The 12,637-nt window shown below is 37.1% G+C and overlaps 1 protein-coding gene and 1 pseudogene across 1 annotated transcript in view; one reads left to right on the plus strand and one right to left on the minus strand.

The window, feature by feature from the left end:
* LOC141552962 (ubiquilin-4 pseudogene) overlaps nucleotides 1-1,681 on the minus strand; it is a 37,505-nt pseudogene extending 35,824 nt beyond the window's left edge.
* Nucleotides 1,682-1,916: 235 nt separating this feature from the next.
* LOC141557991 (gliomedin-like) overlaps nucleotides 1,917-12,637 on the plus strand; it is an 85,765-nt gene continuing 75,044 nt past the window's right edge. Inside the window, exon 1 of the mRNA XM_074294508.1 lies at nucleotides 1,917-2,402. Within this exon, the coding sequence (XP_074150609.1) occupies nucleotides 2,031-2,402 (372 nt within the window). The 5' untranslated portion in view covers nucleotides 1,917-2,030. The remainder of the gene's footprint in view (nucleotides 2,403-12,637) is intronic.

Below are 12,637 nucleotides of genomic sequence, written 5' to 3' on the forward strand. Positions count from 1 at the left end.
TGCTTGGATTAGAAATCCCTCAAACTCATCAATGGGTTTGAAGTCTTCAGCCTGGTTTAGCTTGTCTACTGAGACAGTTTTGCCAGAGTGTTCCTGTGCATGTTGTAGCTTCTTGGAGTCACAGGTAAGATAATTGAAAGAATTTAATTTATGAGTCATCTAGTCCATTAAATACAGGAATGTATTCTATTTCATCATTTATCATCCGCTTAAAATCTCCCATGGCAGGTAGCTTATTGCTTCATAGATTGTTAGAACAGTTTTCTTCATATGTTTTAATTTTACTCTCCTTTTGTTCCTGCAATGATGCATATAACTCAACACAACCTTCTTAATTTCAACCCAATTTCGGTTCCTCCTTCATTCCTCAGTAACTCTGGCTTATGTACTCATAGAGCCAACTAGCATTATTAGAGTTTCTCTGTATTCAAGGTCTACTTGTAAGAATTGGAATTTGTATATTCTAGAGAAAGAGGTTTCAGAGTCCTAACAATCCTTGCAGATTCTACCCAAAGTATTTATGTCTCCTAGTACTGCCATGTCCTTCCCACCTCATGTATGCTTCCTATGATTCTTGGATTCCAGCTGCTTTGGGCAATTCTGAACCTTTTCCTCCTATTACATAAGGCAAAGGAGGAATGTGTTTTAGAAGCAGCAGCACTAGCTGAGAACCGCTTCATCCTATTAGTACGAAGTCAATATAGGCTTAAATAATGTTAATGAGAAAGATCACCTAAGAAATAAAGAACTCCACGGTGCAAGGAAAGGGAGGCAGAAGAAATTTCTTGGCTTATAGAAGGTATAAGTTACATTAGAAATTCCTTTTTCTGTCTCCAAGACTGACAGTAATTAAGAGGTTTGGGACAATTTGGAGAAAATTGCATCAACAAGAGGAAGAGTCTGAGTGGGAGAAGCTAGGTATCCGAACGAGGCTTCCACCTCAAGTACCATGGATAGTGCCTCGTGCTGAAGGCAGGCTCTTCAGATGGTTTAAAGCAAGCTTTTGGAGATCTTTTAATCCGATCTCTTTATTGAGTGCTGAAAGGTGAAATAAAGTGCCAGAAGTCACACAAGGAAGAATGGAGTCAGATCTGAAATCAGGCTCCCAGTTCTCTCCACTACATCAGACTGCGCAAATAGAACACTTTTTCCAACCCGATGAGTTCTGGAAGTCTATACTCAAGGCTAGTGTACCGTACACTGTGCTGGCTTTCACCTCCGCTTTCCTGACCTCGATGGGCTTGGTTTTTAGGTCCTCACTGTCTTCCTTCTTATCTCTAGTCCTGATAGAAATAGACACATATCTGGTGGCCCTGGGAAACGGAAGAGTGGGTCGGTGAGAAACTAACACAATCCTCGGTTTTGCCGTTACCAGCCCCGGAAGAATCCCACAGAAACAAAATGCGAATCGTGAGCAGATAACTCAGGAGCGAGCCTCCTTTATGGACCACCTATGGAGTTTTTCCCGCTAAACTCCCCTTCCCTTCTGGCCTGTTTCCCTCAACTGTGCCTCATCGTGTCTTGTTATCCCTTTCTCGTCTTTCCCTCCTCAGTCTCTAGTTTTCTCCACCTGTGTTGCTCCCAGCAGCGTTCGGGGATCGGGAAAGGCGGGGGACTCCACGTGCTGAGGAGACGGGCTACAGGTGGACAGGGAGGGGGGTGGAAAGGTTGGCTTTGGCATCGGGAACTTCTGGTGCCCTCACTGTTCTTCGACTAACGGCTCCACTTTGGCTCCGTCCCCTGACCCTCCCCACTAGTCCTTTTCCCTCTTCTTGTCACCCATCCCCCGGGGCTCTCCCTTGCCAGGGCAGCGCATCTCCACTCCGCCCGCTCCCTTGGTCAGAGGGCAATGTGACTCACAGAGCTGCCACCAGCCCACGGCTTTCCAGAGCCTTATAAGCCCGATACGGGGAGAACTGGCTGAGCTTCCCCCCGGCCTGCCCTGCCCCGCCCTATTCTCCGGGTTCCGAGCACTCGGCCTCCCGCCGTCCGCCTGGCAGCCGCCTCCTGGGGCCCTCTCGGGGTTCTAGATGGAGAGAATGACTAAAGCAGAGAAGGGCAGCGGGGAAACCAGCCGGGCTCTGCGTGGCGCCCTGGCCGCGGTGGCGCTGCTCTCCGCGCTCAATGCGGTGGGCACGGTCTTCGCGCTGTGCCAGTGGCGCAGGCTGAGCGAGGCGCTGCGGGCGCTGGAGACCCAGAGGGTTCAGCAGGCTAGGGAGGACAGCGCCCTGCGCACGTTCCTGCAGGAGCTAAGCGGAGCGCCCCGGGAAGTTCCGGGCCACCCCGAGCCAGATCTCCCCGGGGCGGCGCGGAACAAACGCAGCCACGCTGGGGAGTCCCAGCCCCACATCCGGGCGGAGAACCAGGACATGCTGATGATGATGACTTACTCCATGGTGCCGGTAGGCGTAGACGCTGCTCCCCCTCCCCCTGTCCTGCGCTTTGGGTGGGCGGGAAGGAGGAAGATTTGAGAGGGAGGGCGCGCCAAGTTTACAAGTTGTAGGGCAAAGCTTTAGGCCCCTGGGAGCCCACGCCGTCCCAACGCGGATGCCCCTGGACGCCTCTCCCCAGACCCATGTGTTAGTTTTAGCGCCGAGGCAAGGACGTCGGTGTGGGAGCAGATTCTCGAGTGCCTACGAAAAATTTTCCAAAGCAGAGAAGCTGCGTGGGCGTGTGAAGTCCTTGCTTACTTATTTGTAACATTGCTTAGTATTCGAGTTTTGTTTGTTTTTTGTTTTAGATTCAAAGGTATATAACTGTATCCGTCACAAGGAAAGTGTTCTGGATTTTTCTTTTTAACTAAAAGATTTCCTAAGATTTAAAAAGAAAAAAAAATGTGAACCCCATCTCTCTCCTAACTAAAAGAAAAGAAGCATTCTGTTTGCCTGAGCTGACTTCCATTTAGATGGGAAACAAAACTTTGTCGCTCTCAATATTGCCCCTGAAAAAAGGGCGGGGCCTAGCTGCCCACCACTGTTGGAGGAATTTAAGTGGATTGGTTGGCACTTATTCTAATTCTTGACATGTTCTTGAGAGTCAAATTTGAACTTTGAATTGGGAAAGGAAAATAAAATTTAAGAAGACTAGATTCTAGTTTTATCTATTGCTTTGGAGAGGGATAAAGGAACCAGAGAAAGTTCATTTAGATTTCAGGATCATCGGTTTAGAACTGGAAGAGACTTCAGAAATCATCAGTCTTCTCTCCATACACAGACTCCCTCATTTTATTTCTGAAGAAATAGGGCAACCAAAGGTCACACAGGAAATAACAGAGTGGAAATTTGAATTAAAACCATTGCTTTTTCCACAGCAAACACATAGAACAATTCCTTAAAATATACTTTTCAGAATTTAGAAATGTATTTAGTTCTTAGAAATGCATTATTTTGGCAATTTTAAGTTACTGGGCTTCTTTACTGAATTTAATTTAGTAATTACCCAGCAATTACTTGTAGATTGCAATGCCCTTTCCTATTTCATTTCATTATTAATTATAATTACTGTAGGTTTATTTCACTTTATAATTAGAAGGTATTCAGTTTCTATCAACTGAAGTCAAGGGGTGTAGGAGGTACTTTTGACTACAAGATTTGTGGTGATGTCACCACTTAAAGTTCTATTATTTTACAGAATTTTAACATCTAACACAAACTAAAATAGTTCCAAGATTATGAGGAAGCAAAATTCATATGAGGATGATCTTTTTAGGTAAATGACTTCCAATGTCCATCTCCATCTTGCTTTCAATTAACATCATTTGATGTTAGTTGAAAGCAAGATGGACATTGGAAGTAGAAGCCCCCACCCCAGATAAAAATTGTAGAAGGGATCCTCTTGCTCTTCCTTTACTGTAAAATTAGTTCCTCTAGGAGAATCTTTTGTCTACCTTGCTTTCAACCTTAAAAATAGATTAATAGAGGAAGAAAGCTATCTAGTGGAAGTTTTTAAATAAATATATCAAAACTATCTCTTTACATTATAATCCATTTTTGAACCAAAGCACTATATAAGCTAATTTTCCTAATTTTTTTCCTTTGTCAATCTAAAGTTCAAATTTGACTCAGAAGAATTCTTCAGGCCAGTGGCACTCTAACATAGTAACTCATCTAGAAAGAATTCTGCTAGAAAAAATAGTAAGCTTGTTAATTAGTTTGTAATAATTTATTTTAAATATTCTAAAGCCATTACTTTACTTCCTATAATATGCTGAGCATCAGTCTCTAATAGAGCATGAAGAAACTTCCCTGAATACAGAAGATGCTGGTGACACTCATAAAATCAGAATTGGCATTTCCATACAGGAATAATCAGTTATGCCAGGCCAGTCACACTTGCCTCTTTGATAATACATATCAAAATGTGGGATGGGAAGAGAGGAGGGATACCTGAATACCAAAGGGGTCGGGTATGGCATGTTTTCAGGATATATTGTATTTACTTTTGGGCCATGCTCCTAATTCTTCTCACTTTGACTCTACTATTCCCAGAAAAGAAAAGAAGACTGTGCTCTCTCTCTGTCTCTCTGTCTCTGTCTCTCTCTCTCTCTCCATCACTCCCTTCCTTCTTCTCTCCTCTTTCCTCACTCCTTCCTTTCCTCCCTTTCTCCCTTTTTTTTCTGTGTGAATGTGTGTGAAAGAAATAGAGACAGAGAAAAAAGAGAGAGAAGGAAAGAGAAAAGGAGAAGAGAGGGAAAGGAAAAAGAAGGAGAAAGAGAAGAAAGAAAGAAGGAGAAAGGAGAGAGAGAGAAAAAAAACAAAGGCAGAGAGAGAAACAGAGACACAAAGAGACACAGAGAGAGAGACAGAAAGATGAAGAAAGGGAGAAAGAGAGAGATATAAAGACACAGAGAGAGAGGTCTTTTCTTGTACTACCCCTAGAAATATAAGAAATAAAAGAATGTTAATCTAAGTAGGGATGGAGGTATTAATATTTTGATGGAATCAACAACTTCCACTCTGAATCTTTTAATCAACAGTAGTGAGACCTTTGATAGAGGTTATGCCAGTTATGTTTCAGTTCCTGAAACAAGGAAAAGGAATAGAAATAGGATTTTTCTCCTGAGAGAGATGCCTACTACTTTTGTTTGGCCTCCTTTTCTCCCTTTTCATTCTCTTCACCTTTCTCTTTCTTTTCCTTTCTTTGATCTCATCTATTTATTGACTCATACATGTTTAATCTGGCCTTTCCTCATCTCTGTAGTATCTAGCACAACAAAGCATTAAGAATAAGCACTCAACACTTATCAAGCCAATTATATATATACATGCTGAAATGCTAAAGTAGTGATGCAAATTTCATAACATAAATCTGACAATAGCTTGATTCTAGACCAGGATTCATACAACCAAGTCAGTATGTTGAAACCAAAAGGGTATTAGATCTGGAGTAAGACTATTTAGATGTGAATCTTGTCTCTACTTAAATAAGATTTCCTTACCAGTGTGACCTTGGGCAGATCAATAAATCTCTCAGGTTCTCAATTTCCTCATCTGAAAATGAGAGTGTTGTCCTTTGTCAAACTTGTGTTGATCATAGTCAAGAGATTCATTAGAGTGATGATAATCATATTTTCTTGGGTAAAAAAAGTGGCTATTTTTCCTACTTCTGAATTAATTTATTTCAAAGTTATATTAAAAATTACAAAAATTGTGTTAGTGGTTAAAAAATGAAAGTAAAGAAAATTAGGTTGCCCTGGAGGGCCTCTAAATTTCTTCCCAGCTATAAATTTAATGAAATGTTTGCTTTCCACTTCAAAGGAATAACATGGGAAATTATAAAAGCTAGGCCATTAGCAGCAGAAGTAGTGAAGATGAAAAACTAGGCCTTTCTCCTTTAATTTAGTGCTCCCATAGTTTAAATTTTTTTGATCTCCTTTATTGGAACTGACTTCAGAACTAGTTTCTAGTTCTAGATGTACCAGACAAATCAGTCTCTTCACTTTGTAGTCACATCTCATTTTTGACCAAAAAGCACATAACCCACATTAATCTCCCACTCATTGCCACAGTCTTGATGCTAAAGTCAGACTAAGGCAGTGGGAGGAGCTTCCCTAGCCTTCTCTTTGTTCTCTCTCCTACATTGATTGATGGGAAATGGCAATAGAAATATTCTGATTCTGCTACTTAAGTCACCCTATCTAGAGATAGTAGTACACATATTTGTATTTTGTTAGTTCCTATGGAAAGATCTTTAAAATTAGGAAACCAACTTAGACCAACTTGGCATAAATTTGATATAGTTTTCTCTTTAAAATCAAACAAAATGACTGCTTTCCTTGTTCCTCAGTCCTGATCCCCTCCCCCCAAATCTATGGACAAATTCATTTGACATTAAAACTTGATTTGCATGCATTTTATTTACAGACTAAAGGCCATGTCATTCTAAACAAGACAAGCTTTTAGATTGAGATTAAGCTACAAAGGGAGTATTTTTCAGGCTATCAGAGGCTTTTCTGTAACTCGTTAGGGGTATAATAACTCTATTTTAAATAAATGTAATATGGGGAAAGTATTTGGTTATTTCCTAAATAAAGTTCCAGTCATGATTTTCTTTCCTTAAAAGAGGAAAAAGGAACAAGGTCAAATAAAAATTTTTAAAAAGCATTTTGTGGGGTCTATGTATTTTAGCACTATAACAGATTATATGCTGTGGTGGATACAATCAAGTTTAAGGCATGATACCTAACTCAGGGAATTTACATATAGTTTGGAAGACAAGACATGTATATGAAATAATTAAACAAAACTAGTACATATAGCTTATTACCAAGTTGCAAATAGTATGGTATGGATAAAAAAGATAATAGATCATCAGAAAAGTAAAGTTCCTTATCAACTGGTATAAATTTAAAAAAATTCATAGAGGATGTAAAAATGAAGATGAGACTTGAAAATTGCATATAATTTGGACAAATAGAAAAGGAAGATTTTTTAAAATCTGCTAAGATAGATTTTATAATAGCAATGAAAAGAACTGAACAAAAACTGAGTTCATATCACAGAAATCTATCTTAAGCCAAATAAAGTAGACTTCATGACAAAATTAACAGAAAAAAATTTAATGTGGATGAAATTTAAAGTAGTTAATTAATGTGCCTAAACAACATAATGTGAATAGTATGTTCAGAGACATAGCTGGTGGCATAATGGATGTAGCACTAAATCTGGAATCAAGAAGACTTGAGTTTGAATATGGTCTCAGACAATTACAGGCCATGTGATCCTGGGAAAGTCACTTCACTGCTGTTTGCCTTAATTTCTTTAATTGTAAAATGGAGATAATAATACCTAAATTCCAGGGTTTTTACAAGTATAAAATGAGATATTTGTAATTATGTAATAGCACAGTGTCTTGCATACAGTATGCACTATATAAATGTTTATTCCCTTCCTTAGTGAGGTGATATACTTGCCTGGAATGAAAGATTCATGCTTAATTCTACATTAAAATAAGTGTTTATGATATGCAAGGAAGTGATGAGAAATAGTGCTAAATAACATGGGAGAACAAGATTATAGGAAATCATGACTACCTAGATGAGAAGTTTAAAATTGATGTAAATATCAATTGGAAACTATATATGTAGGTTTTAGAGAAAAGGAAAGACATGAAAAGCTCAGTGTTGGAGGGAGATTTGTTTGATGACAACTGAACTATAATTTGACAAAAGGAGAGGATGGATATACAAAGTTTAATTAAAAGTTTATTGTGTTATTTAAAAAAACCCAAACTGATAAAGTTTATTGCACTTATCCAAATGAAAATATTAGAGTCTCAACTAAGGTGATGCTGATAGACCTGAATGAAGAGGATACATTTTAGAAAAAAGACTCAACCTGAGATCCTTTAAAAAAAAATTTGATAATTATTTCAGTACACTAATTGTTTTTCTTTCTCCATTTTATTTTTATGCATTTAAAAACATTCTAATAAGGGATTCATGGACTTCATAAGACTTCCAAATGGCTCCATGTCACATATCCTAGAGATATTTGGAAAGAAAAAAATCAACAAGGTTCCATATACAATGGCTATAACTTAACTTTCTTTGCAAAGTTGTTGTGAGGATCAAATGAAGCCATAGGTTAATTATTTCCCAAATGTCAACTAGCTTTTAATTTTACCTTCTCAAGCTCTTTTTCTTTTCTTTGTTTCCAACTGTATTGGTGATTTCAGTTCATTTTGATCCTGTTAGTTGGTGAGATTACAAGTGACCAGGTCTCATCTTATGGACACTTAAAAAAAATGTTTCTAAAAGCTTTGTTGCTACTTAAGTCAAAAGAAATTTTTTTCAGTCCCAATGACTGAAATAAACATTTACTATAGAGTTGCTAATTTTGCGAACAATGTGGTGATGTGGAGAGCACATCATATTTCAAGTCAAAAGACCTGGGTCCAAAGCTAGATTTTGCTTCTTACTAGTGGGAACTTGGGCAAACTACTTCACTTCTCTGGTCATTTTCCTCATTTGTAAAATAAGGGATTTGAACTAGATTTATCTCTCAGGTCTACTCTAGCTTTAAAATTCATAAACCTATAATTTGAAAACATTATCTATCAAAAATATCTATAAAAAGTTAAACAAAATGTTAATTAGGAGGAAGTGTGGTACTTGTATTAAGACTTCATCAATTGGAGAGCAAATTAACTTAGGAGGAAAACCTGGGTTTGAATCTTGCCCAAGACATTTTATTAGGTCCCTGGGAAAGTCACAGAATTTCTCAAAGCTTGATTTTCCTCATCTGAAAAATGGAAATTAGGATATGGCACTTAACCTCCCAAATTGTTATGAGGGTCAAATGAGACAAATTATATTAAATACTTTATAAACATTGTGTTTTATAAAAAGTGTAATCAATCTATATTTCTATATTTATTATCTCTCTATATATGTATTATATATGTATATATGTAAAAAATTTAACTGCAATAAACTTGCAGATATATTAGGACATCATGAAATGTAGTTGGAAATGCTGCAATGTGAACTAATAATGCTTTGGAGGGTAAGAGTTTTACCTTGTACTTTCTGAGGTATATTATCAGACATACGATTAAACTGTGCTTTACTTAAACTTTCATTTAAAGATCCTTGTTGAAAAGCACTATGTGGACGTAAAATGTTATTTTTAAGTCCCTGAAAGGTTCCTCCAGCAGCTTTCCATCTTCAGACCACTCTACTACTGGCCTTCAGTTGACAAGTGATCCTTAAAATGGGTTAATAATACAAGATTGGAAGCTATCCAAGATATAGTTACATTAATTCTCTTCAAAACACTTGGGAACTGAGATGAGATAGTGAAGCAATGGAAATAAGTTCTCTGTGTTTTAACATCTTTTATACTTTCAGTGCTACATAATTAATATACACACATGCATGTATACAAATATGTATACACATATATATGCACATGTAAGTCTCTCTCTTTGTCTTTCTGTCTGTCATCATATATAGACATAGATAGATATTGTCTTCATCCTCGATGAGATGGGCTACTTGATATAGAGGATAGAATGCTGGACTAGGAATCAAGCTCTGTGTTTGACAGTCATCTTTGACAGTTAGTAGGTCTGAGAAAAATCAACTAGCCTTTTTTGAGCCTCAGTTTTCTTCATTCAACAATGGAAATGATTATAATCATAATAGCTGCTGATATCATTATTGTGCAGCTTAAGTGAGATAATTGCAAATCCTGGTGAAGTATATAATTACTGGATGTTATTCTCTTATTTGTCTCTGTGTTAACATTGCCTACTCAATGATATTGTTAGCTTCTTATGAGAAGAGACTACATCTTATACTCTCACATGCCTTAGTCCAGAGTTGAGATGCTCAATAACTCCATATACACAATACTAAGATCCTCTGTGAATATATCTTAGTTGATTGAATGCAGATTGATTATAGACCTGGTAATCAAAATTAAATTCAATCCTTTAAATAACACATCAATTTCTTAATCTTTTTTTTTTTTTGAAACTTAACTAGAGATCTTGATGTGTGAATCAAATCCTAGTAAGACTTTTTAATTGCTTCCTAAGAAATCATAAATTCCTTTCAGCTCTTGTCCATAATCCTTTGAAGTGATTTAAAAGATAATCATTGTGTCAGCAAGTATTTGTTATGGGCTTTCTATGAATTAGGCACTTGTTAAATACTGAGAATACTCTTGTTGTTCATTTGTTTCAATAGTGTCCAATTTTTTGTGGCCCTATTTGGAGTTTTCCTGGCAAAAATACTGTAGTGGTTTTCCATTTCCTTTGCCAGCTCATTTCACAGATTAGGGAACTGAGACAAATGGGATTAAGTGACTTGTGCAGGGTCACACAGCTAGGAAGTGTTAAGTGTCTGAGACCAGATTTGAACTCAGGTCCTGATTTTAGGGGGCTGGTGCTCTATCCACTGGGCCACCTAGCTGCCCTAGGACTGTTTAACAAATGCTAGGTTGATTAAGATTTGTGTCAATGGATGCATGTCATGGCATCACCTCCCTGAAGTCATGGTCCTCTTTGAGAATGAAGGAACAACCATGAATTTATTGTAATTTATTGAAAACAATTTCAGAGTAACTGCAGCAAAGAAATTATGGATCCCCAAAGTATTGAAAATACAGACAACTAAAAAAATTAACTATATTACTCAGTCCAAAAATTCTGCTCCACAATTAAGTACTTATTCTATTCAAAACATTGTGCTAAGTATAAACAATGAGAAACAATGTAATTGTTTTCCAATAGAAGCCGACAATCTATGAGGTTTGATGAAACATATCCTCAAATCGGATACAAGCTATGCCATGGTAAGAGCAAAGAAGGTCTAGACAAAGTGCTACAGGAATCAAGAGGAAGGAGAGAACATTTTCAAATGAAAGAATGAGGGAAGGCTTCATAGAAGAGGTAGCATCTGAGCTGAGATTTGAAGGGAAAAGAAAGTCTGCATAGACTGATTCTCATTTGTACTGATGAGATATCCAAAAGCCACTTTTTTTTTTAGGAGCTTCTTATGGGTAACTAGGTAGCAAAATTAAAAGATTGCTGGGCAGGGACTCATCTTCCTAAATTCAAGACTGGCCTTGAATATTTACTGGATGTGTGACCCTGGGTAATTCACTTAATCCTGTTTGCCTCAGTTTTCTCATCTGTAAAATGAGCCTAAGAAGACAATGACAAACCATTCCAGTATCTTTGCCAAGAAAACACCAAATGAAGTCACAAAGAATAGGACATAACTGAAAAATGACTGAACAACAAAAAAATTGTGGTGAATATGGTGATGTTGGACTAACAAAATTTCCTCATCACTTTCTTAGTTATCTATTGTTTCAAAAAAGGTTTAAAAGGTTTAAAACCTTTCACCTCTAACATTCTGTTTTGGATCATAGCCATTTTTGATTGGCAGGCCAGGAGCTTTGAGAGAGCCAAAGAATTGGATAACAGTCATGGTTTTAAAAGATTTCAATAGGAGACCAATTCTTGTGTTTATATGTCATACAGGTAGGTCCTACCTCCTATACAGTCTTCAGAATTCTATACAAGAATAATTTTCATCTTTTTTAGTATTCATTACAAAATAAAGGGGAATTTCCATAGTGGCAAGGAACTGGAAATTAAGTAGATTTGCTATCAGTTGGGGAAATGGCTGAATGGATCATGGTATATCAATGTAATGGAATATTATTGTTCTATAAGAAATGACAAGCTGATTTCAGAAAGGCCTGGAGAGAATTGATGCCAAGGGAAGTGAATAGAATCAAAAGAATCTTTTATATAGTAACAACAAAATTATGTGATCAACTCTGATGGACTTGGCTCTTTTCTACAATGAAATGATTCAAGACAATTTCCATACACTTGTGGTATCATATCCAGAGAGAGAACTATGGAGACTGATTGTGGACCAAAGCAGAGTATTTTCACCTTTTTGTTGTTCTTTTGCTTGGGTTTTTTTTTCCCCCTCATGTTTTTTTGTTTTTTTTTTTTTCCTTTTGATCTGATTTTTTTTTTTTTGGCATAGCACGAAAAATATGGAAATATGTCTAGAAGAATCACACATGTTTAACCTATTTCAGATTGCTTGCTGTCTTAGGGAGGGGAAAAGGGGAAAAGAAAGAAAAAATCTGGAATACAAAGTTTTGCAAAGTTGAATGATGAAAACTATCTTTGCACATATTTGGGAAAATAAAAAGCTATTAATTTTTTTTTAAATAAAGAGGTATAACCATTTTCCTCTAGCTGCATATCTGTTAACAACTCTACCATTCTGTTTCTCTTAAGTAGTTACACATTTATTTTCTTCTCTTTCATACATACAAAGCACAATAAAATTCAAAAAAAAAATGAGTTTTGTTATACCTAAGTGGCAGATTAACATGCTTCAATTAATTGAAAATTCCAGAGGGTTTAGTTGCCTTTGGAGGCTGATCTTCTCTTTGCAAAACTCTTTTTTCCGCTGATCCACAGAATCACAGAATTATAAAATGGGAGGGAATTTCAAGGGTCACCTAATCTTTGTTTCTACCTGAAACATGAAATACTTTGCACTATTTCTTTAAAATGGTCATCTAGTACTTAGAGATCTTTAGTAATGGGAAGCTCAATTCTTCCCAAAGGTGTCCAGTTTGGAGAATCTTTAATCTTT

The sequence above is a fragment of the Sminthopsis crassicaudata genome, chromosome 2, assembly GCF_048593235.1.
Source record: "Sminthopsis crassicaudata isolate SCR6 chromosome 2, ASM4859323v1, whole genome shotgun sequence".
Classification (NCBI taxonomy): Eukaryota; Metazoa; Chordata; class Mammalia; order Dasyuromorphia; family Dasyuridae; genus Sminthopsis; species Sminthopsis crassicaudata.